Below are 22,878 nucleotides of genomic sequence, written 5' to 3'. Positions count from 1 at the left end.
CTGAGGCTTTAGAGGATGTTTTTATATCACTCTATATCTACAATCTCTAGATTGTGTACTCAAAGTGTGAAACTTCATTATGACAAAATCTGAGTTTATGTTTTAGCTGCTTCATTTCTAAACCAACCACAATATACAGACCATTTAATGAAATAACAATACTAATAAAGAAATAACTTCTTTATCTTTCTGCTATGACAAATCTTACAGAGAATCTGACTGCCCCATCGTGTTATTGCTTAACCATAAGTGCAGCACTGATTAAAGACTTTAAGACATACAAATGATCACCGTAAGTAAACAACTGTCAATGAAGAAATGGAATTCACTGTTTTCGTCTAAAAAATTTGCTTTGCTCTTAATATTAGATGACCAATTTACTAATTAGTTTATTACTTCCTAAAGTCCAGACCTTTCTTTCAATTTGTTTATATATTTCTAAGGTCTCATTTGCAAGTGCTACACTTTTTTCCCAGTCAAAAACAAAAAATATTGTTTTAATTATATAAAACCAAAAATCATGACAAAAGGTTTTTGCTAAAGATCATGAGCTAATGCTTTTGTGGGGCTCATCCCAGCCATGGCTCCAGTTTAACAACTGCCCATGACTAGTGGCTAAAAGTAGAAAATAGTGGATTATTTTATGAGATTTAGTTTGCAATAGTCTCTCATTTTGGTGTGGTTAGCTACAAGAAAGTCAAAAAATTGTTTTCTTTTTTTCTTTCTTTGAAGTCTTGGAAAGAAACTAATAGAGAATAAATGAATTGCACTTTAGCAACCACTGTAAGCTTACCTTTTCTGTGGATTGCGAAGTGCCAAAGAAGATTGGGATGAATGCTAGCCAAATGATGCAGGTGGTGTACATGGTAAAACCAATGGGTTTGGCCTCATTGAAGGTCTCAGGCACCCCTCGAGTTTTGATGGCATAGACTGTACAGGTGACCATGAGCAGCATGCTGTAGCCCAGGAGGCAGATGAGAGACAGGTCAGAGATGTCACACTTGAGCACACCAAGAGCTAGTGCCGGGTTAGACGCCCTTTGGTCCTCATAGTCAATAATGGCCTTGGAGGGATCCACGCCAAACCAGATGCACACTCCAAGCAGCTGCACTGAGGCAAGGGTGAACGTGATGACGAGCTGGGAGGCTGGAGAAATGAACCTGGGCGCACTCACAGACATGGTGCCCTGCTCGAAGATGCGGTAAATGCGATTGGTCTTGGTGAGCAGAGCAGCATAACTAATGCTCATCCCCAGACCCAAGAAGATCCTGCGGAGTGAGCAGATTCCAACATCAGGGGTAGAAATCATCAGGAAAGTTGTGGCGTAACAGAGGAAGATGCCAGTTAGCAGCACGTAGCTCAGCTCCCGGCCCGATGCCTTCACAATCGGAGTGTCATTGTATCGGATGAATGTGACCACGACAAACAACGTGGCCATGATGCCAACAACTGCGATAAGCACAGGGATGACTGCCCAGGGGGAGCTCCACTCCAGCTTAACAATGGGGATTGGAACGCAGCCTGTGTGATTCTCATTGGGCCGCAAATCAAAGCGGCACATCTTACATGTGTAGGTGTCTGCCTGATACTGATAGCCATCGCAGCGCTCGCAGTGCCAACAGCAAGGGATGCCCTTCACAATCTTCTTGCGCTCGCCTGGCTGACAGGGCTGGCTGCAGATTGAGGAGGGGATCTGACGGATGCCGCCTGGCCACTGCATTGAACGGACCTGTGAGGGAAAGCAGACAGACATCAGAGGATACACTGAGCGAGATAAAACTGTTAGACATATGTAGTGTACAAACATGACTCTGTCCTGTAAAATGGAGGCACGTTGAGATTGTGAAGTTTATTGATTTAGAAAGATTCTCTGCCATTGGAGGTCAAGGACAAACCAAAAGGTGGTTGCTTTATATCTGAGTTGTAGCTGAGGTATACGTTGTTTTATGCATTTGTTTTGGTGGTGAGTGGAAAAGGGCACACTATGCATCATATCAGTATTCTTCTTAGATTCAGCAAAATGTTTCTGTGGAAGGTTAAATTATCTGAAGGGCAAGATGTGAAAGGAAAGGGGAAACATAGTGTTTGCCCTGTGGGGAAGTGATGCCAGTGTTTCTCTCTTTTGTGCATATTTGTCTTCAAAATCCAATCAACCGGGACTAAAAGATAAATTAAATTAAAGATAGTACCCTCCTTTGTGGATTTTCTTCTTTCATAAGCATACCTACAAAGATAAGTTAAATCCCTCATTTCAAACAGTGCTACCTTTTTTTAGCGTTATCAATTTTATTAAATAATGTGGCTGTTCATCAAAAGCCAGTAACTTTGTCTTTAAATGTCCATTTAATTAAGAAATCAAAGAACTCTAATTGAATACAGCCTGCTTCAGAAAAGGTACAGGCAAGTTTCACAGCAGGTACTCTCTACAAATTTCACCGTTTCTCTTTTTCCTTCCCCAATATGTTTAAATAGTGGCAAAGAAGGAAAAAAAAGAAAAAAAACTCTGAAGCTGCTGCCCAGCCGTACTCTTTCCTGCCCAAGGCCTCCTTCAACATCTTTTGTTTTGTTCCTTTATATGATTTACTGTTATTTTATCACAGTGTCTTCCCTTGGTATTGTTTTTGTAAGTCAGTGGTGTCTATTAAATATGTCTGTCCTTAAGCTCCCTAATGGCTTTCTTTTCATCACTGCCTGCCCTGTTAATCAGTTAAAGTACCCTCTGGATATTTACGTCTTTGAAGATGGAACTAAGCACTATCAAATGCTTTGAAAGGAGTTTCAATATGATATTTAAGAGCTTAAAAAACATTTTCAGAAGATTTTTTTTACTGCAAAACATGGCACAAACAAAGCTGTTTAACAGAAAGATCTGTGCTTACATTCAGATGAAGTTGGTCCGTCCAGTTACCGATGACTTTATATTCAGCTGTCTGGTTTCTCATCTGATATTGGTAGATCTCGTAGCGCCCAGGGGCATCTCCATTTTCATTGAACAGCACTGGGTTGCCAGCTATGCCTAAAATGAGAAAATGGTTATTATCATCACCATTCATTGTGTATCACTGAGACATCAGTCATTACAGACCAACAGTTCACACATTCACACAGGCCTTTTTATGAGTGAGATCATGGCAAATCTAGTCAGGCTGTTCAGGTTGTTATGTTTTTCGTTTTTTTATCACCACTATACATGTCTTGGGGGATGCAGATTGTGGACTAACATCTTTTTGGTATGACATCAGTGATATCTTTAAAGATGCATTACTAAACTTTCCAACCTTAAATTTTCACATTCCAGACTCGTTCGATGGCACAGTGACATCTATCATGTGCATGTCTGGAACTGTTAATGCCCAAAAGTGTTCCAAGGTTGAAAAACTGTACTATACAAGTTTTTCATCAGGGACGCCGCTGCAGTTGAGTTTCGCTTTACGCACCGCTTCAGACGCTACCAAATGGATATAAACACATCTGTCGTTTTAACCATGCACCATGGTTGATTTAGCAAAGAAATACAAGAAAACATTATTGGAGGAAGAGAGGAAAAGACAGAGAGAGGACAGGAGATAAGACAAGATAAAAGTGTCTTTTATTGGCTGGAGAGAGCTCAGAGGAGAGGTAGGATGCAAGACAGATGCCGAATTAGTCATTGATAGGGGGTGCATCACTGAGAAAATTGCAAAAACTCTCTAATGCATCTTTAAATGTTGCCTCTAACTAGACTTTTCATAATTGTGCACATAAATGTACTGTTACTCTTACACAATATTGAAGAATGTAGGTGTCAGACAACACTCCCACAATTCAGACCACACTGCCAACATGGCGTTTATAATAAATCTTTCAGTTGTGAGACAACGTTATAACTGAGTGGATCTTGCAGAAGAATGGCAAGACAAACATTGTATTTTAAGGACATCATTACTCTCTATGAATAGCTCAATGTGCAGTTTAGTAGATGAGAGTTGATTACACTGTGAAAAAATTCATCTGGACTGTTTAAGTCGATGGTTTTTTAAAAATAGTAAGGAAAGTTTATGAACGAATTATTGTAAACTAGACCAGTTGTGTTACCTGACACTGACCCACAGTGAAGGAACATTATTGCCTTTTGCATGGTTAAAGAAAGTTTTCTTTTTCTTTGTTTTTTCTTTTTTTTTACCTATAAAGAAATATCTATGTATGTGAGGATTAGGCCTCATGCAGCTGTCGTTAACAGTATACTCTGATTTATTACTTAAAAAACAATTCTAAATCCCAGAAAAATGCTTATGACATGGCACGATAATGTGTCTCAATGAATGCACACCAAAGATTTTCCTCTAAGCTCTTCGATAGAGGTTTAAGCATTGCTTAATGAATTAACTTAGAAGAAAAATTAAAGGAACTTCTGCAAGTCCCCCTTTTGGCAGCCATTATTTTGTTAAGTCTCCTAAACACAATGAACATCCCAGTTAAGAACATTAGATAAACATGTCGAATTCTGGCTGATGTATTTCTGCTGATGAGCATTGTTTTTCTTGCTCTTTGTTTTAACCGTGGAGGATGCTGTGCCGTAAATCCACATCACGATGAATCAGCCCTGATGGATTACAGTATTACTGTTTTGCTCAGCCATGCCTGTGTGACAATACCACCAGCAACACAAAATAGCTAGTGATCATAGGAGGAATGCAGTGAATTTATCAAGCAGAGAGGTAACATGGTTATATAAACACGGTGAGCACATCAGCACTGCTGCTCAGCTGTTCCAGTGTCTATCAAAGATCTTAATCATGCTGAGCTTCTTTTTCTCCAGTGCCCAAAGCATTAAAGAGGTTTTTTCAGATGTATCTTTTCATGATCCCATGCTGAAGCCTTGAAATCTTTAAATCAACCCGTGTGTTCAGGTGTTCCCATGTACATCACTGAAACTAAAAGAGAAGGGCATACCCTGTAACACAGCCCCCGCCCCAAGCAAACAAAAAAATAAATAAAAAACATAAACATGAAGCACCTTGTATGTGTGACAAAAAGACAGCACATTACACCTATAAGAGAAAATACAAAAGACAAGTCTTGTTTTCCCATCCTTGCTTATAAAATAGAACCTTGAAGCCCTGCAGGAAAATGCAGATGAAGGTATCTGTAATTCTTTCCAAAACGACTGAAATTAAGATAGCTCTGCATTTTAGGGCAGAATGTTCAATATTTAAATGGACATGGCAAGATCATTTCCACTCACTGAATTCTTAATCTTGGGTACATCCAAATTAGCTTTGCACCAGTCATAATTCTAAAAGACTTTCAGAATGAGAAATAGATCACTCCTGGGAAAATCGTTCTCCTGAGAACAAGGGGATGTGGCTAAAATGTTTTCTGATTGCTAAAACTCCTTCAGGCTTTCTGAGGGGGCAGGGGAGAGGAAGATGGTAACTTGTAAATTGAACTGCTCTAGTTGTGGAAAACTACAGGAACTCTTAAATAGGGTAAACCTCCAATCACACTTTCAAGCATGACAACCCAATGGTTCCAAGTCATACATGTCTGAGCCAGAACTGGCTTGAACTGGTTCATTTCCCTGTGTACCCGTGATATTTGCTCTAAAATATGTTATAATGCCAGACATCAACTTATTACAGAGATCTAAAAAGGATTCACTTTCTGCTTGAGCTTCAGAGGTATCCCTTTTTAGTGTTAGAGCAACCTTGGCTTTTAGTGTTAGTTAACCCACAAATGCAGCATTATACTGGGCCATAATAATAAAACATCTGTGTGTGAAGTGTAGCGAACCCTTCCAAATGTTTTTGCAACTGTGTTGTTGGCCAGGATAATGAAAGTGCTGTGCCATGAGAAGTATTGGTGGATAGTTACTTGTGGCATTCAAACAAAAAAGGAACTATAATGTGATATTAACCAGGTTACAAAAAAGGTCTTGTGAGCATGACTTTCACACTACTGGATAAAATAAGTTACTACTGCATTGAAATATTTGAAGCTCCATTTACCTCTTTTTTGGAGTGTTAGTGACATTTAAAGTGATGTGTTGTTTTCACAAACCAGAAAACATGGAAAAACATGCAACGGACCCAGGGCAGGCCCGAGCTTTAATGGGGTCCTATGCAGAATTTGATTTTGGGGGTCCCAAATACCTCAATACTTCAATATGTCAGTATTCTATGGAGGAGGTAAAGTGACACAATGAATGAATTAAATATATCATTAAATAATTGCTTAAATATGTCATTAAATAATTAAAACGATAATTAAATACATAAATGTGTTATTAAATGTATCATGAATTAATTAAAATTGACACAATTAATTAATTAAATACATAATTAAATAATTATTTAAATGTGTCATTAAACAATTAAAATAATAAATACATTAATGTGTTTTTAAATGTATCATTAATTCATTAAAATACAAATGAGTATATGTAAAAACATATATAATTATTTCAGTATTTAATTAATTATTTCACCATTTAATTAATTATTTTACTATTTAATTAATTATTTCATGGTCCTGTGTTGCAGTGCATCATGGATTTATTTTATCTGTCAACCTAGCCCATCAAACTCAGTGGGCGGGGCTAACCCAGAGCATGTATCGAAGAAAGCAGGGAATCTGTTGAAGTTCTTGGACTTATTTCGTCACTTTTCGACCAAAATATTGACCAGAGTGACTTCAAGTTTAGAAGAAGTACTCCACCGCTTCTCTGGTACCATGATACAACAAGCAGAACACACACAGGGACCGGGACGTTTGGAGTTTGACCCGACCACAGTTCTGGAGCACCAAGTAGAAGTTCTGTTCAGAGCTTCCACAATCACATCCGCTGCTTCTCTCAGCAGCTCCTTTGCGTCGCATACTGCCCGATACTCTGCGTTAATAAAAGTTTGTTCTATGGGTTTCTTTAATAGAGTATCAACCAACGTAGAGGAATAACGCCACACAGTGTATTGGAATGTGTTCACTAGCTCTGCATTGATCCATTTTCTGGAGAGCATTTTGCCTGGACTTGTGGAAAGGGTAACCAATCAGGCGTCAGGATCCGCCCACTGAGTTTGATGGGCTAGGTTGACAGATAAAATAAATTCATGATACCCACCAACAGTGAATCATGAATTGATTTTATCTGTCAGCCTAGCCATCAAACTCAGTGGGCGGGGCTAATGCTAGTCCAGTATGAACCATTGCTTTGGTCCGTAACTGAGAGGCTGGAGAGAGATGATAATGGATCAATGCAGATCAATGTCTCTATGTTGGTTTAGAAAATGTGGTTTTGTGTATATTAGCATTTTATTTACATTATTCAACTATATTTTTGTCATTATTTATTTTTCTGTTTTTAATTCAAGATATCTCAAGCTCTCTGGGGGGCTAAGTGGTCAGTTACTTCACCTGTGACTTGGGCTGGCCCTGCATGGACCCTTTAAAGTCCATATGCAGAATTAAACCTGTCATGTGGCACAAAATAACTGTCTAAAGTGTCCACTCACAAGTCTGGGGTATAATTAGCTTCACAGAGGTCTCTGCCACCAATGCATTGTGCTGCCCAACTGCAGCCAGGGTCACATATGTGTGTCCTGATGTTTACTTGATTCCTCTTTTCTTTGTGTGCTCTTAAAGAAACATTGAGGTTAATGGAGAGCATGCGATAAAATGTAATATTTAATGATTGCAACCCTAACTCCCTTCTGCTGCTGAATACTTACATGTCTCCATAATTGCTGGGGTATAATTATTAATCCAAACTGTGCTTGTTCTGCATCGATGCACAACCAAAACACCTTGGTGATTGGCAACAAGTAGACAGCTGGTCATTAACTTATAATGACCTGTGTTCTGAATTTAGTTGGGCTCCACTTCAGCCCTTAAATGTGTCCAATGTCTTCTACCCCTAATTACTTTAAAAAATCTAGTTATTTGCATAAAATTTAATTAAAATCAACAAGATACACATGCGATCATGTAAAAAAGAATGCAAAAACAACCTCTCTCAGTTGTAGACTTTTCATATTTAGAGGACATAATAAAGACATATAATCTGGACATCAACAGGACCTAAAATTTGAGTAAATTTAATTTCAGATAAACATCACTACTTTTCTCAATACCAGGGGTACAATGTGATTGAGAAACAATTTGGTTTTGTGTAATTTAATTTGATGTAGACTGATACAGTTCTTAACATTTGTTTACTATATTCATTTTCCATTTTAAATTATAATAGATCATGTCTATAAATGTGACATTGATTAGCTAACTTTAATGATTTGCGGTTAATAAACCAGGAATTCATAGTATTTACAACTTCCTAACAGGTAAAAATGCATTCAAATTTTTTATTTTTACATTAATGAAATGAATAGCACACATTTGGCTGTGTTGCTACCTTTTAATATTTCTTAATATATGTAATGCTTTTGTTTTATGTAAAGCACTTTGAATTGTCCTGTATGTGAAATGTGCTGTACAAATAAACTGCCTTGCCTTGTCTGTACTTGGTATCTTTTACCTCTTTTACCTAAGCAAAAACACACACTAATCAGGTGAGTGTTCAAAATTTATATTTACAATAGATGCAGATATGCAAGCAGGTAAATTGATAATCTCTTTAAATGAGGAACGACTTTTGACTTTTTGGATTGTCATATGTATATATATGTAACCGTTTTATTTTTAAAATAAAGTGGGTAGAGTGATCATCTTGTAGCCTGAGGGTTGTCGGTTCGATCCTAGGCCTGTTGAGCTCATGTTGAAGTGTCCTTGAGCAAGACACCGAACCCCAAATTGCTCCTGATTGAGTTGTGATTGAGCGCCTTGCATGGTAGCTTCCGCCATCACTGTGTGAATGTGTGTGTGAATGGGTGAATGTGATGTATAATGTAAAGTGCTTTGGGTATCATTCCAGGCACAGTAAAGTGCCATATTAACATTTACAATTTAACTGGTATTGGCAGTAATAGTACCACCAGAAGGTGGAATCACTTTACCTAACTGTAAAAATAAAAAAAAAAAAAAAAAAAAAAAAAAAAAAAAACAACTGAAAAACACTTTGCCTTTGCTAGACTGTGAGATTCAATGCTAAAACAAAATGCTAAACAAAAAAAAATTAAAACAGCAGAACCAAAGAGTTCTGTGTGTAACCTATTCAAGAAAATAACCAAAAATAAGGTCCAGAGCAACCTCTGCCAGGTAAAGCTAGCATTTCATAAGTCTATCAAAATGCATGAACGGTCATTTCAGAGTACTGTAAATCATACAACTGAAGGTCCAGCCACAAATCAGTAGCTTAGCTTTGTCATCAGATGATGTGTGTTGACGTTAGACATCAAGAACAAATAGCAGAACACATCTCAAGAATGATAGCCCAAATAATACTTTCCATCTTTTTTGACAAAGTTGCTTTTTTAAGTTGCGTTTACAGTCTCATGAAGAAGGGTACCCTAATGTCCTTCCTACATTTTGGGGACCCTTCTGTTGGGGTGCCAATCTAACCAATCAGACATGAAAAAATGGAGCTTGACATACTGCAATTCACTGATTGGTTGAAAGAAAAAAAATGTCACTGGCCTAAAATCAAAGCAGGACTGGCTCCATGTTTAGAGCAACAGATTTCCCTTTTGCTTATTAAATCTCTTAAAAATGGCTTCATGGAGCACCGTTCCTTGGACATCGGAGGAGGTCCACATTTTCCTCTGGATCATTGGGGATGAAGAAATTCACGGACTGTGAGAGGGGCAGAATTTAAGACTTTATTTTTACAACAAGAAACTGCAATGGTGCTGTTCAATGTAATCTGCAAGTCAATATACTGTGCTTTCAAAAATCAGCAGACATTATAAAACGTTCAAACATTAATAAAGTACCAAAAGAATGTTAACAGTTTAAAAACCGCATCAAAGCCTCATGCACGTCGTGTCCCTCTTCCCCTCCCCCCTGAGCCAGTGCCACCACAGGTTCTGCTGAAATGGGTGATAAACATAAACAAACATAATAAACAGGCGCACGTGAAGAAGAGAGTTCGCCATTGTTATTATGTAGAGGCATCTATCGCTATCTGGCTGATGCTCCACCTCCCAAGTAAGATTACGCTTGGCTGTGGGAATGCAACAAGATTACAGTTTACAGACCATACCCATACCCCAACCATCCTGAGCTGCACCCACCGGTGGAAACGAGGCATAAGGTGACACTGAATGTGGGCTGCACACTCAGCTCAGTGACAGTGTATCTGCAACATAACCTTTTTCAGTTTGCTTTTAACGGCTGAAATTGGAAACATTTTACTTCAATGTTTAAATCCGGTATGAACTCTAACAGTTTATCTTCACATCCTAATAACTAAGCTAAGATGCAGGAACAGTGTGCAAAAAATGGTTTCATGCTAGATTTAGAAGAGGTCACTCAGTCTCATGTTCACACAGCCAGCATCACAAGCTGCAAGGTCATGCTGTGTGATACAGTCATTGTTCTCTTGTTGGCATCAACAGGATTTGAGATAGCGCTTTGATAAGACAGAAGTAGACTGTAGACTCACAGACTCATCATGTTAGATGTAGATTCCCATGTTAGATACAGACAGGATATTGTGAGCAGCAGGATTCTGTGTAATTCCTGCTAAGAAAAAAAAGGGGGGCATATTATATTATGCATAAAAATGTTGATTGAAATTATCTTTTGACTGAACATCCTTAAGAGGAGAAAGAGAGAGAGGTGTGAAAAAAAGAACGCCTAGAAGCTTCCCTTTGTTCCTCACACCATATCCGCTACTCCTGGTGAGAATAACAGAGGACGAGCTGCTGGTCTGTGATGGAACAAAAACGCCTCCACTGTTGTGACTGCGGGAAACATGAGACACCGGCACAAAGTTTCATTCGTTTGTGGTCCAATGAATTCTCAACGACTGTTAGATGTCAGGTGCAGAGGAAGGAACAACAATAAAGAAGCTCTGCACAGTGCTAGTCTGAAGGTGTTTAATTTTTCCACTCATGCGGCCAAACCTCCAACTGCTGCTTATTGAACCAAAAATGAGCATGTGAAATACTTGGAATTCAAAACAGAAAAATACAGCTATGATTTCATCATCATCTATATGGAAAACATGATAAAAGAAAATTTTATGTCTTTAAAATAAACACAAAACAGGAATGAAATTAAAATAATTCTTTGGTTAGATAAATTCTCATGTTTTCTGAAAAGTTACCTGTCATCAGCTTGCTTGACCCTGACAGTCCACTGAGATAACTTGTATTTATTTCTTTATCTTTGAACAAGCTAGGAGTTGGAGATCCTTTCTCTTTGGATTTTAAGAAGTTTCTTTGACCTTTATCATCCGTTTCAACAGATAGAGTTTGAGTCAACGCATTTGTGATGGATATGGTCTGACAGGACTGTGCAGGTACAGATATATATGATTTTTTTATTATCATTTTTTTCAGATGTCTGCTAAACTGCTGACAATAAACAGAAGTGTGTAACGATAGATTCTTGCTGACTTGGCCCTAAGGATGATTTATCACCAAAATTGGCCTACTTCTGCAAATATTTTTGTCGATTGCTTATTTGTTAGAAAAACAGGACCACTGCTGTGTGTTTCCTGATGTGTAACATACAATTAGACCAAGATAGAGATAAATATCATCTCAGACGATGTAACTCACAACAAATCCACTCAGTAGTCAGGCTGTTTTATGTATCTGGACAGGTTCAATATACAGCTGTGAGCTGATGCAATTAGATGAGGTGTGGTGCAAGCCTACAGCAACTCTTCTGGACAGATTGTGTGAATATAGTCTGGTAAGAATAAAAGTCAGCCTAGAAATGTCTATCACACAGCAGACTAAATGCAGACTAAAAATGCTCCTGAAGAGAATCACACTATCCTCCATGTTCAAACAAATAAATAAACACCTGCTGATTTACTGTGTATCATTAATGCACATTTATAGCAAGACTGTTTTTAACTTTTGTATGAAAAAGTGTTAATAATAAAATTGTTTTAAAACTTAACTTTATCCCACTTTGAATTAATGTCTGTTTTATCTGGTGTAAAATTTAATACATTTCTTCTAGAATAATTTAAACTTTGCTCTCCTATAAACCAGAGTAGCTGCTTCTGGAATGCAGGTCAGCAGTAGATATAAAGATGTTATAAACCTCCAGCACACATCGACTATCAGAGCATGTTTGTTTGAGATGATGAGAACATAGAAGCTGTTTGATGGTAGATCATGCAAACTACTGACCCTAACATACAATACGCTGTGAACAGCTGCTCATCAGTTGTTTTTCTCCACCGTGCACTTGTTTTCTGTGCAGCTCAGCTGGTGCAGAAAGGGGGGTTAAGAGCATCTTAACAGCTGTTGCTGAAGGAGACGATTTAGTCTTTTCAAGTGGTTCCTTAGCAAGTCAAAAGCTTCTTATTATTAGCTGCATTTAGATAAACAACCTCAGGCAATGACACCTTAAGATATGTTCAATATTGTCTCAAAAGATGTACAAAACTCTTTTGTTGTGACCTGAAAATGTTAATATAATTGCCTTTTCTAAAATGTGTTTTATTTAGCCACAGAGGGCAGATGCTATGTATTAATTTTGTAGTAATAACAAAATTATGGATAATCAAATTGGAATATCATGCTGTCACCTCAGGTTTTATTATGACAAATAAAGGACTCGAATCAGGCTCCATGTACGATCTGGATTAGTTTTTTCTGTCTTTATCCATACATATATTTATATTGCTGGGCAATAAAAAGATCATTGTCAAGTGGAGAGAAATAAACGTTTGACTCAGATGTGATAAAATGTTTCTTAAGCAGTTTCCTGAATTCCACACTTGAAAACCAAGTTGGACTGCAGAAAACAGATGATGCCTGTAAAAGCAGCAAACAGATACAGGATCCAGAGGGAAGATGTGTCTAGGGGACAATAATTCGTTGGATTGTGGCTGGTTATAACGGTAATGCTGCAGTCCAGACAGCACAGGTTATTTATCCATTTACCAGAAAAAAGAAAACTGAACATTGCTCACGTATAAAAGAATTTATTAACTAAATAAAATGTCTTTCATCTTTAGAGACAGGAAAAACCGCAAAATGACTCAGTCAGGTTTTTTTTCTTAAGGAAAATATTTCCTTTTACCTTTTGATGTGAATTAAATACTGAATTGACATTGTGTAATAAGTAGATATTAGAATGACAAATTACTTTGAAGAGCAGAAGTTCAAATGAATAATTTATCTGTGCAAACAGTGCACACTCCAGTGTCTATGAAAGAATTTTAATTGTCTTGAGTCCTATTGCTTTATAAAAGGCGATGTGTATATAATGAAACTCTGGATCATTTCTCTTTGTGTGAAAGCAGTCAATTATTAAAATGCCAGTCATGAATGTGAACTTGACTGATAAATGGGTATAATGTAATGCTGCATGAAGGAAAGGAAAATAGGTCAAATAATGAAAGACACAAAGTCAGTTAAGTGGTGGGTTGAAAATTCATGAGGTGTTTGTAGGAAGGTTTACAAAACTGTACGCCTCCGGGGAAACAATAAAAGGAATCCCATATCACCAAGGTAAAGAAATTAAACTACCTTAACCTCACCAAAACATTGCTGGTTTTACAAACCTCAGATCACAACATTTTTTAATACCGAAAACGCAGTTCAATCATAATCTTTGCACCAGTGTAGAGTACACAAGCAAACAAAATCCTCTATGTTCTCCTCATATTGTTAAAACAGTTTCCTCCTACTGTTGGTTAAATCATGAACAGTTTGGAAAGTGCTGTTATCAAATTAATATCAGATCCCTTGATTCCTTTGAACACCTGCTTCTTTGCTGCTGGTCATACATGTGCATTGTTAAAACTGACACGTTACTGGTTCCGATATAGTCAGTCCTCTGTGTGAAAATGTCACAGAAAAGAACCAAGAGAGTAATTCACACACAAGAATAACAATGTTGAGTTGCGACTTGATTAATAGAAAGCATTTTATCTGTAAATGGGGCTTTTGCAAAACAGTAACTGTGTGGAGAATATTTAAAGATGGATGAAGCATTTTTGAGGAGTTTTGCAACTAATTCTGGTCCAACAACAAACCTTTGAAGCAACTACTTGATTTAAGAGTTCATTAAACCCTGTTCCTCTTCACAATCTTTTGCCACAAAATTAAAATAGCGTTGTTTTCTGAGAGTTTTTAATTTGGACATGAGATGTCTTGTGTATTTATATGCACAAGGCCGGTTTGGGCAAAGATGGCTCCAGGAATGTGCATAACAAACATCCCTGTGCCATTAAAACCAGTCTGAAGCACAGATATTTAGAGTTGGAAAATAATGTAGTGCTACATTAGAATCACAAAATTCTGCTGTTAAAATGTCTAATAAAGCCCTACTTCAAAAATATTTCCCATCTAAAGGAACCCAATGTGAAAAAGCAAAGGCTCTACAAACAAAACCTTTAAACCTGTACTGCAGAGGTTACTATACAACTTGGGTCCCAATCCTTCATAAATTTAACATATAAAACTGCAAACTTTTCATTTTCAATTCTGACAATTGCAACTTCAGGAAATGTTAAAAAAAATAATAATAATAATGATAATATTAATCAAGATCAAGCTAGCTTTTGCCCTTCTGCTCCATGGGAGGTTTCTCTCCTCACTGAGCTTGCCTCAGCACACCTGCATTACCATTTGACAGGTGTACCGCCCCCACCAACTTCCCCACCTGCTACCGTCCCCAAAGCACGTCACGCCTGGCAGGTGGCAGGCTCTTGACACCAAAAGCGAAAACCCGCTCAAGGCTCGCCTCACTGGGTAATTGCTAATTAAAACATTGAAGGGTTAACTTTGTGAACTGAAGTGCAGCAAACCTGAAACAAAGGACTTTAATGTCAGGTTGTTGATTGTCAAACACTTTGGTTCATACAAAAAAATCTCCACAACTTTTTTTGATGAGTTTGCCATGAAAATTAAACTTTAAACAGATGCCAGAGGATATATCTTAATCTCAGTTATCTGACTTTTCCTGAAGCACCACAACAAGTTTGACATTTTTTAATATATTGGCATGAAATTTCGTGGTGACATTCATGGTGCCCAAAAATAACTTTTTTATCCCTTGACTTTTCTTCTGGTGCCATCACTATGACAGGATTAAAGGAATAAGGTGTAGTGTCTGTCTGAACAACTCGGCTATATTAATTGGCAACAATAAAATCTTGCAGTAGATGTGAGCAGGATTAATAGTTTTTTGTGGGGGTTAAAACCAAAACAAGATTACAAAAAAGTCTTAGTTCAAATGCAAATGAACTCTGTAGTGGTTCATTACTGGAAGGGTTGTGATCCAACGCATGTACAAAATCAATGCCATTAATATGAACTCAACAGCTCCTAATATGTAGACAGTTCGCACATCATCATGCAGCATGAGCTCCCTTTTTTCTGCTGAGCTGTCTGAAGGCAGCAGGTCTTCTCTGCACATTGTGCAATATTTGGGTGTTAATAATTTAAAAAGTTTTTTTTTAATCTGACTTTTTATTATTTTATTACTTTTACTGTGTCTGCTTTTATAAATCTTTTGTTGTTTGTCTTTTGCTTGTGATAATTGTTAAGCACTTTGGTTGCTTTTTAGGATAAATTTGATTTTATTTGATCAGTACTATATTAGTTCAAGATGTTTCTTCAAAGTGCATTTGACCCTCTTTTAAAATATTATACGTTGGCCTGATAGTGATCATAATTAAAACTAAATACCAACTCTCAAAGATAAATCAGATAAGTCCTTTGTTTGACCTTTAAAAGAGCATTCTCATGTGGTCTGCAGTGGTGCATTCTGGTTTGCTTTTCCTCCATGTAAATATTAAATTAAAGTGGAATAAGTTAATCAAGAATTGATTTACTGAGAGAAACAAACAACAAATATGTTCCTTTCCCTTTAGGTAACATAAATCAGATTGTAGTCACATTTAATGGGGGGAGTGGTGGTCAAGTACTTAAAGAGGTGAACTTGGGCCTAGAGGACTCGGACTTGGACCCCAATCAGCAACAAGGGTGAACCACTCGAGCAAGTTCCATAACCCCCAACTGCTCCTGGGTGCTGTAATATGGTAATCCATTGCTTTTAGTACAACTAGATGGTAAAAGAGAGTTATTTCCAACTTGAGACTGATTAAGTATTAATTGAATTATTTATTGTTTGATCTGATTCTAAACCAAATCGACTTTTCTCTGTATATCCACAGCAATGTATTATTACTACACACTGTGTCTGGATTGTCATGAAATGTGGCTCATTCTGCAACTTGTTTTTTTGTTTATTTATTTTTGCAACACTGTAGCTTTAAAACATTTTTCCTTAAGCTCTCTTTCAACCTATTTTCATGAAAATTCTTGTTAGAAAACCCTTTAAAATCTATATTCCAATCAAAAGAAATTTTACTGACCTGCAAAGTTTAGCCGTCGGATATGCTTGAGCAGATGGGTGCCATTGATGGGATCCATTTTGGTGCAGAGACCCACCTTCCCTGGGCAGAGCTCCTGGTGCATGTTGTGCAAAGCATGAGCCATTGCATAGACTGCATCAATGACAAACTGCACCTTTCCCTCCTGCTCATAATGTGAATCTTTTCCTATTCGCTCCTGATCTGTAAGACAAGAACAGACACGAAGATTAGAACTGCAGAATTGTCTTAGCATTGGTAACATGCACTGAAATCATGTAAAGTGATTGAGTCTGGCATTAATATCCACAAACAGCAATTGTTAGGGAAGCTAAAAAGGATTTCACAAGTGGATTTGAAATGCACAATCAAAATAGGAGTTTCAGTTCTATCATCCACTTTATGAAATCAGGGAAAATGAAAATATGTTCATTTAAGACTCAAGAGGACTTCATGATTGCATCCAACAAGATGAATTATCTACTCATGAGTGTGTCACTTACCCTTGTTTGAAGCAGGCTGAAAGTACTGCCCCGTATTTGGTGCAATGATAGCATTATGGTAAATGGACGGTACTTATATAGCACTTTTCAAGTCATATTTGACTACTTAAAGCGCTTTTATACTACATGTCACATTCACCCATTCACATGCATATTCATACAGCAAATATATATGTATATACTAAGTGCTCATCAAACACACATTCATACACCAATGAACACATTGAGAAGCTGTTTCTTGCCCAAGGACACTTCAGCATATAGTGTCTGGGGAAGACCAAAATCAATTCACTGACCTTACGGATAAGTGCTCTTCCATCTGAGTTACAGCCACATTTAATAAAGAAAGAAAACTATTCATCTTGAGATTTTTTTATAGAGTAGTTTTTTTTTTTTGTTGTTTTTTTAAAATTTCTTTTTGAACAGTACTGTTTATGCACTAAAATTAGGTCACATGCTAATATTTTGTTGGACTGCCTTTAGCTTTGATTACAGCACGCATTCACTGTGGCATTGTCTCGATAAGCTTTTATATCTTCCATCCAGTGTTGCATTAATTTTTCACCAAGATCTTGTATTGACAATGGGACAGTCCAACCAGCACATCCCAAAGTCTCAATGTAATTCAGGTCTGGACCTGTGGTGGCCAATCCATGTGTGAAAATGATGTCTCATGCTCCCTGAACCAGTCTCACAATTTGAGCCTGATTAATTTTGGCATTGTCATCTTGGAATATACCCATGCCATCAGAGAAGAAAAAAAATCCATTGAGCCATATTCAGGTAGTCAGCTGACCTCATGCCTTGGGCACATAATGTTGGTGAACCTACACCTGACTGAAAGGCAGCAACCCCAGACCATAGACTGCCCACACAGGTTTGTACAGTAGGCACTAGGCATGATGGCTGCATCACTTCATCTGCTTCTCTTTTTACCCTGATGGTCCCATCAGTCTGGAACGGGGTAAATCTGGATGCTTTAGACTAAATGACTTTCTTCTATTGCTCCAGAGTCCAATCTATGCTCCCTAGCAGAAAGTAAATTGATGTCTTTTTCTCCAGTTAGCCTCACTGATTAGTGGTTTTCTTATAGCTACACAGCTGTTCAGTCCCAAGCTCTTGAATTCCTTACACATTGTGCATGTGGAAATACTCTTACTTTCACTATTAAACATAGCCCTGAGTTCCACTAGATTTTTATTTTATTTTTTTTACATTTGATTTTACCAAACATTGCAGTCCCAACTGTCTCATTAGATGTTTTCTCTGCTTAATGCATGGCAATGATTTGACCCTTCTAAAACAAACTAACATTTTCTACGACCACAGGATGCGTCTTTCCACATGGTTGTTTAAGAAATGAGAAGCTCCTCATTGCATCAGTTGGGGTTAAATAATTTGTTGCCAGCTGAAAAATAATCGCCCATGCAGTAATTATCTAATTGGATGCTCGTACCTATATGCTTAGTTAAATCCAGGTGGTCACTATTTTTTTTTTTTTTTGTCCAGGAAGTGTATATGTAAGCAGTCAGTTCTATATTGTAGAACTGCTCAAGTAGGACAGTTGTGTGCAAGCTACTGGGAATGAGCTGAACCTTTTAAATGAAAGATGTGGCATCAGTCCAAAAGGCCTAGAAGAAAATACATTGCTCCTTTGTGAGTCTTATTCCTTCTGCACTGAATGGGTCTTGCCTCTTGCAATTAGCTAGAAGGTAAATATCTGGATCGCTGCAGAGGAGCAAATCAATTCCAATATCTGGAGTGCAAGTTTTTCTCCTCTGGGAAATCTCATCAGTTAAAAACAAAACTGTTTCTTGTATCACCTAGAGGGAATACATGGATTTCCCCCTGAGTGACTCTGTAGGCATCAGGTTTTGGGCTGACGTGTATAACATTAACTATTAACTGTACACCCTGTAGCATTTTCTATTACCAGCTTTAAGAAACTGATGTATGTATAAATTTGATTGAATGCTGACCTGTTTGTCCAGGTTTCAATACAACAAAGAATCGAATAAGTAGGAAATTGAGGCATGCTTTCACAGGATTGGGATTATCCCATAGCAGGTTTAATGTAGTTTATTAATTTTGTCCCAAGTTGTTCCATAGGTTTTTGTGATTGTAAATTGCTGTGTTGAGGTGAGGTCTGAGAAGGACATACAACATGCCAATCCTGACTTCTCCGTTCTTCTCACGAGCTTCAAATCTTAAAGTCGCCTCTATGTAACTATGCTGTACGTGCATAAGAGATTATATAAAGCAGGTGTGTTCAATTTAGATTAACAATAGACTAATTACCAAGGACGAGCTAATGATAGAGCGGCGTATATTTATGTAACTGCTAAATGGAATTCAATTAGGCTTTGCAAGTTAATAAGAGCACAGCAGGGGGATATGCTGCTGCAATTCCTACAATAATGACTGTACTGTTGGGTAAAAAGAAAAAAACAAAAAAAAAAAAAAAAAAACGAAACAGTACCTAATGATGTGATGCTGTTTAACTGACTTGCTTGTTGTTATTATACAGAACCAACAGGACTCACATTGCTGCAAACTGAAAAGTATAAAACTATCTATCTATCTATCTATCTATCTATCTATCTATCTATCTATCTATCTATCTATCTATCTATCTATCTATCTATCTATCCATCCATCCATCCATCCATCCATCCATCCATCCATCCATCTATAAAATAGAGACTCAAAAGCAAGACAAAACTTAAGGGCATTTCCTGCTCTGAAAATCAGGAGGCGTAGGCACTGAACATGCTGACTGCAGATCTCAGACCAGCTCCAGTGAACCTCACTTATGGGACAAGCACAAATAAGATCCCTTTAAAGCAACACTACCAAACTTTGGCAGATTTTCACCTTCTGCCAATCACCTGCCAAAATTGTGTCTGAGCTATCTGAACAAAGAGGCAAAAAGAATAAAAATTTTTCAAAAACTACTAGGTGAAACATGACCTGCAACCTGCACTGGAATAAGCAAGTATAGACAATGGATGGATGGACAATATGATTTGTAATAATATTAAAGCTCACTTCATCAAATAATAAACCAGCAAAGAAAGTGAATAACCAAGCATTTTATATCAGATAGTCATTTATCATTCAACATCTGTTCTCTTATGGTTCAGCTTCTTTTCAGTGGCCACTTCAATCTAAGAGAGTGCCACCCCCAAATCAGAGGAGTTCTCCTCTCAGCTATCTTTTATTCGTTGCATCTCCAGCTTCTCGCTTCACACCAGAGGGCTTTTAATGTCCTCGATTATCTCATGAGCTTTTCAAATGCATGAATTATTGTTGGAGGTTACGGCTCAGTAATTAAGGGCCACAGGGCCTTGATTGGACAGAGATTGTCACAGTTTTGGCTGCCATGCTAATGCCACAGGGAACCCTGTGAGCCAGAGTGGGTGTTAGAGTGATATTTCAGTTACAGGCTTGGCAGGCCACCCACACTAACTTTATATTGTGTCTTCTGCATAAGACCATTTCCCTTTTTTCCCCCACAGCCTCTTTCTGTTGGCATTTTGGCTTTCTCACACACATTTTCAGTCTGGCATTTCAGAGAAATCTTTTTAGATTAAGCAAAGCAAAAGCAGAGTGTGGGTGTCTTCTATTGAGGTGTCACACATGACTTTATGTGACAGAGAGTGTGGGCTCAAGACCTCTGACCTTTTTATTCGGCCTGTGATGAGCCACGGGCCTTCCAGTCTTTTCCTGCCAAGACATTTGGACTGCCTCTTTAATTAATGTGACACTGTTGGTATGTATCCCAACAATTCCATTTCACAGTCTGTGCTAGTCTGTGTTTGTCCACCTCAAAGAAGAAATACTTTTTTATCGCTGATTATTCTGTGAAAAATATTTTTAGTAGATTTTGTTAAATGTCACACTGCACCATACCACAATATTAAGCTGGAATACAAATGTCCAAAATGTGCTTAGAAAGAATAGAAATAAACAGATCTTCACATTTAAAATGATGGAATCACAACAAGCTGCAGTCAGTCAAGTGATTTATCAATGAAGCCTCTGCTTGGGGCAAAAACCCAATAACTTAATATCAAAATTAGGATTTTACTGTGATCATATGAATATAGCAGGATAAATTACATAATTGATTTCCAATTCAGAGTGTTACTTACAGTTTACTGCTCTTCTGCTGGTTATAAAGACGATCCTTTTGGTCTGGTTTATATACTGAAATTCCTCATCAGGCGGCAAAGGTTTGTAAAAACTAATACATTATTCTGTTTTTGCTTTACCACATTGAACAGCTTGTGGGTAAAAGCTGTTTATAACTGTCTGTTTTTATCCTGAGTGCTCTGGAGGAGAGAGAAATAGGAGTGCCCAGGGTGTGTGGGGTCTTCACTGATACAACTGGCTTTCTGCTGGAGTGGGCCAGTATAGATGTCTCTGGGGGAATCTACTCTGCAATAAGTCTTTCCTGTCCTCTGCTATGCAGCTGTTAAACCACACAGTGCAGCAGTAGGTCAGGGGGATCTTAATGGTGGACCTTATACAAAAATGTAAAAGCAGGTGCTGAGGGAGCCTTTGCTGTACTTTCTGTACTTCGTGAGAAATGTTAGTGAATCATGTGAGGTCTGTCCCAAGAAACTTGAAGCTCTCCCCCTTTTTGATCTCCTCTCCATCTAGGAAGAGAGGGGAGGACTCAGTATGTTTTGATCTTTTGCGGTTGACCACCATCTTGATCTTTGGCATGTATAGGTTGAGGTTATTGGTGTGACACTGTCATCTCCGAGGCTGAGCTCGTTCCCTGTAGGCTGACTTATCATTGTCTGCAATCAGCAACTCAGCAAATTTGATAACGTGTTGGTGGGGTGAATGGGGGAACAATCATGTTTAAAGAGGGAGTAAAATAGAGGACTGAATACACACCCCTGCAGTGTGCCAGTGTTAAAGAAGGTGAATGAATGAGGTAAAGTTTACCATCCTGACATTCTGAGGCCTGTCCCTCAGGAAGTCCATTATCCAGGTGCGCAGCGACTGCCAAGGCCCAGGATGCTCAGTTTCTGCACTAGTTTGTTAGGAATTATTGTACTGAAGGCAGCATAGAGGGCTGTGTGTAGTTATGATTGCATCCTCTGTTTGCTTGGTATGATCAAAGTTGACAGGAATGGTAGCTTTGATCTAAGAGATAATTCTCTCTAAACATTTGGTAAATATTGGGGACTGGAGCAATGGTGGCTGGCTTAAGGCAGATGGGTCCCACTATGTGAATTTTCAACCAGCTAGGTCATTTAATTGGACTAGTGCCCTCTTTCCACTATACAAACATGGGATAAGAATCAGTTTCTTCACTTTGCTCTGATATGCTGTACTACACTATGTATGTATATATATATATATAGCTACTCTCTTTCAGCATGTCAGTATTGGAATTTTTCCAGTTGACCTACTACATCACAGACAAAAGAAAAAAAAGAAAAAAGAAATTAGCTGGCAGCAAATCCGCAGCATATTAAACAGTGAGTTGAACATTCTTACAGCTCTGTACATGCTGTTTGCTTTATTTCTTTCCAAATGAGATGCACATTATCCCTTGCGGTTATTCTGTTTTTCTTATTTCTTCTCATGTTATTTCCAGGTCAAAGCCAGAGACAGGAACTGCAGAGCAGCCACACTCTGCACCTAGGCCAGCATGAGTCCAACTGAACAAATACACATGCAAGAATGATTTGACTCCAAAATAAGTGATCTGGGTCTGTTTGGGTTCTCTACAGGTACTCCAGCTTCCTCTCATAATCCAAAAACATGCATGTTAGATTAACTGGTGATTCTAAATTTATCTAAAGAGTGTCTCTTTACCAGTCCCTGAGATAGACTGGCGCCCTGTCCAGGTTAGGAAACTGTTTAAGTGTAAGTAAGTTTGTATGTTAGTATTAAATTAATCTAATAAATAGACAC

The 22,878-nt window shown here is 37.9% G+C and overlaps 1 protein-coding gene across 1 annotated transcript in view; it reads right to left on the bottom strand.

Moving 5' to 3' along the window:
- Nucleotides 1–22,878, bottom strand: part of LOC121637246 (metabotropic glutamate receptor 4-like) — a 218,966-nt gene that overhangs the window by 22,000 nt on the left and 174,088 nt on the right. Inside the window, exons 7-9 of the mRNA XM_041981278.1 lie at nucleotides 16,442–16,642; nucleotides 2,880–3,016; nucleotides 794–1,729 (exon numbers count right to left, since the gene is read on the bottom strand). Of these exons, the coding sequence (XP_041837212.1) occupies nucleotides 794–1,729; nucleotides 2,880–3,016; nucleotides 16,442–16,642 (1,274 nt within the window). The remainder of the gene's footprint in view (nucleotides 1–793; nucleotides 1,730–2,879; nucleotides 3,017–16,441; nucleotides 16,643–22,878) is intronic.

This window comes from Melanotaenia boesemani, chromosome 3 (genome assembly GCF_017639745.1).
Source record: "Melanotaenia boesemani isolate fMelBoe1 chromosome 3, fMelBoe1.pri, whole genome shotgun sequence".
NCBI classification, from domain to species: Eukaryota; Metazoa; Chordata; class Actinopteri; order Atheriniformes; family Melanotaeniidae; genus Melanotaenia; species Melanotaenia boesemani.
The sequence above is the reverse complement of the archived record's forward strand: the minus strand, read 5'-3'. Positions and strand labels throughout refer to the sequence as shown.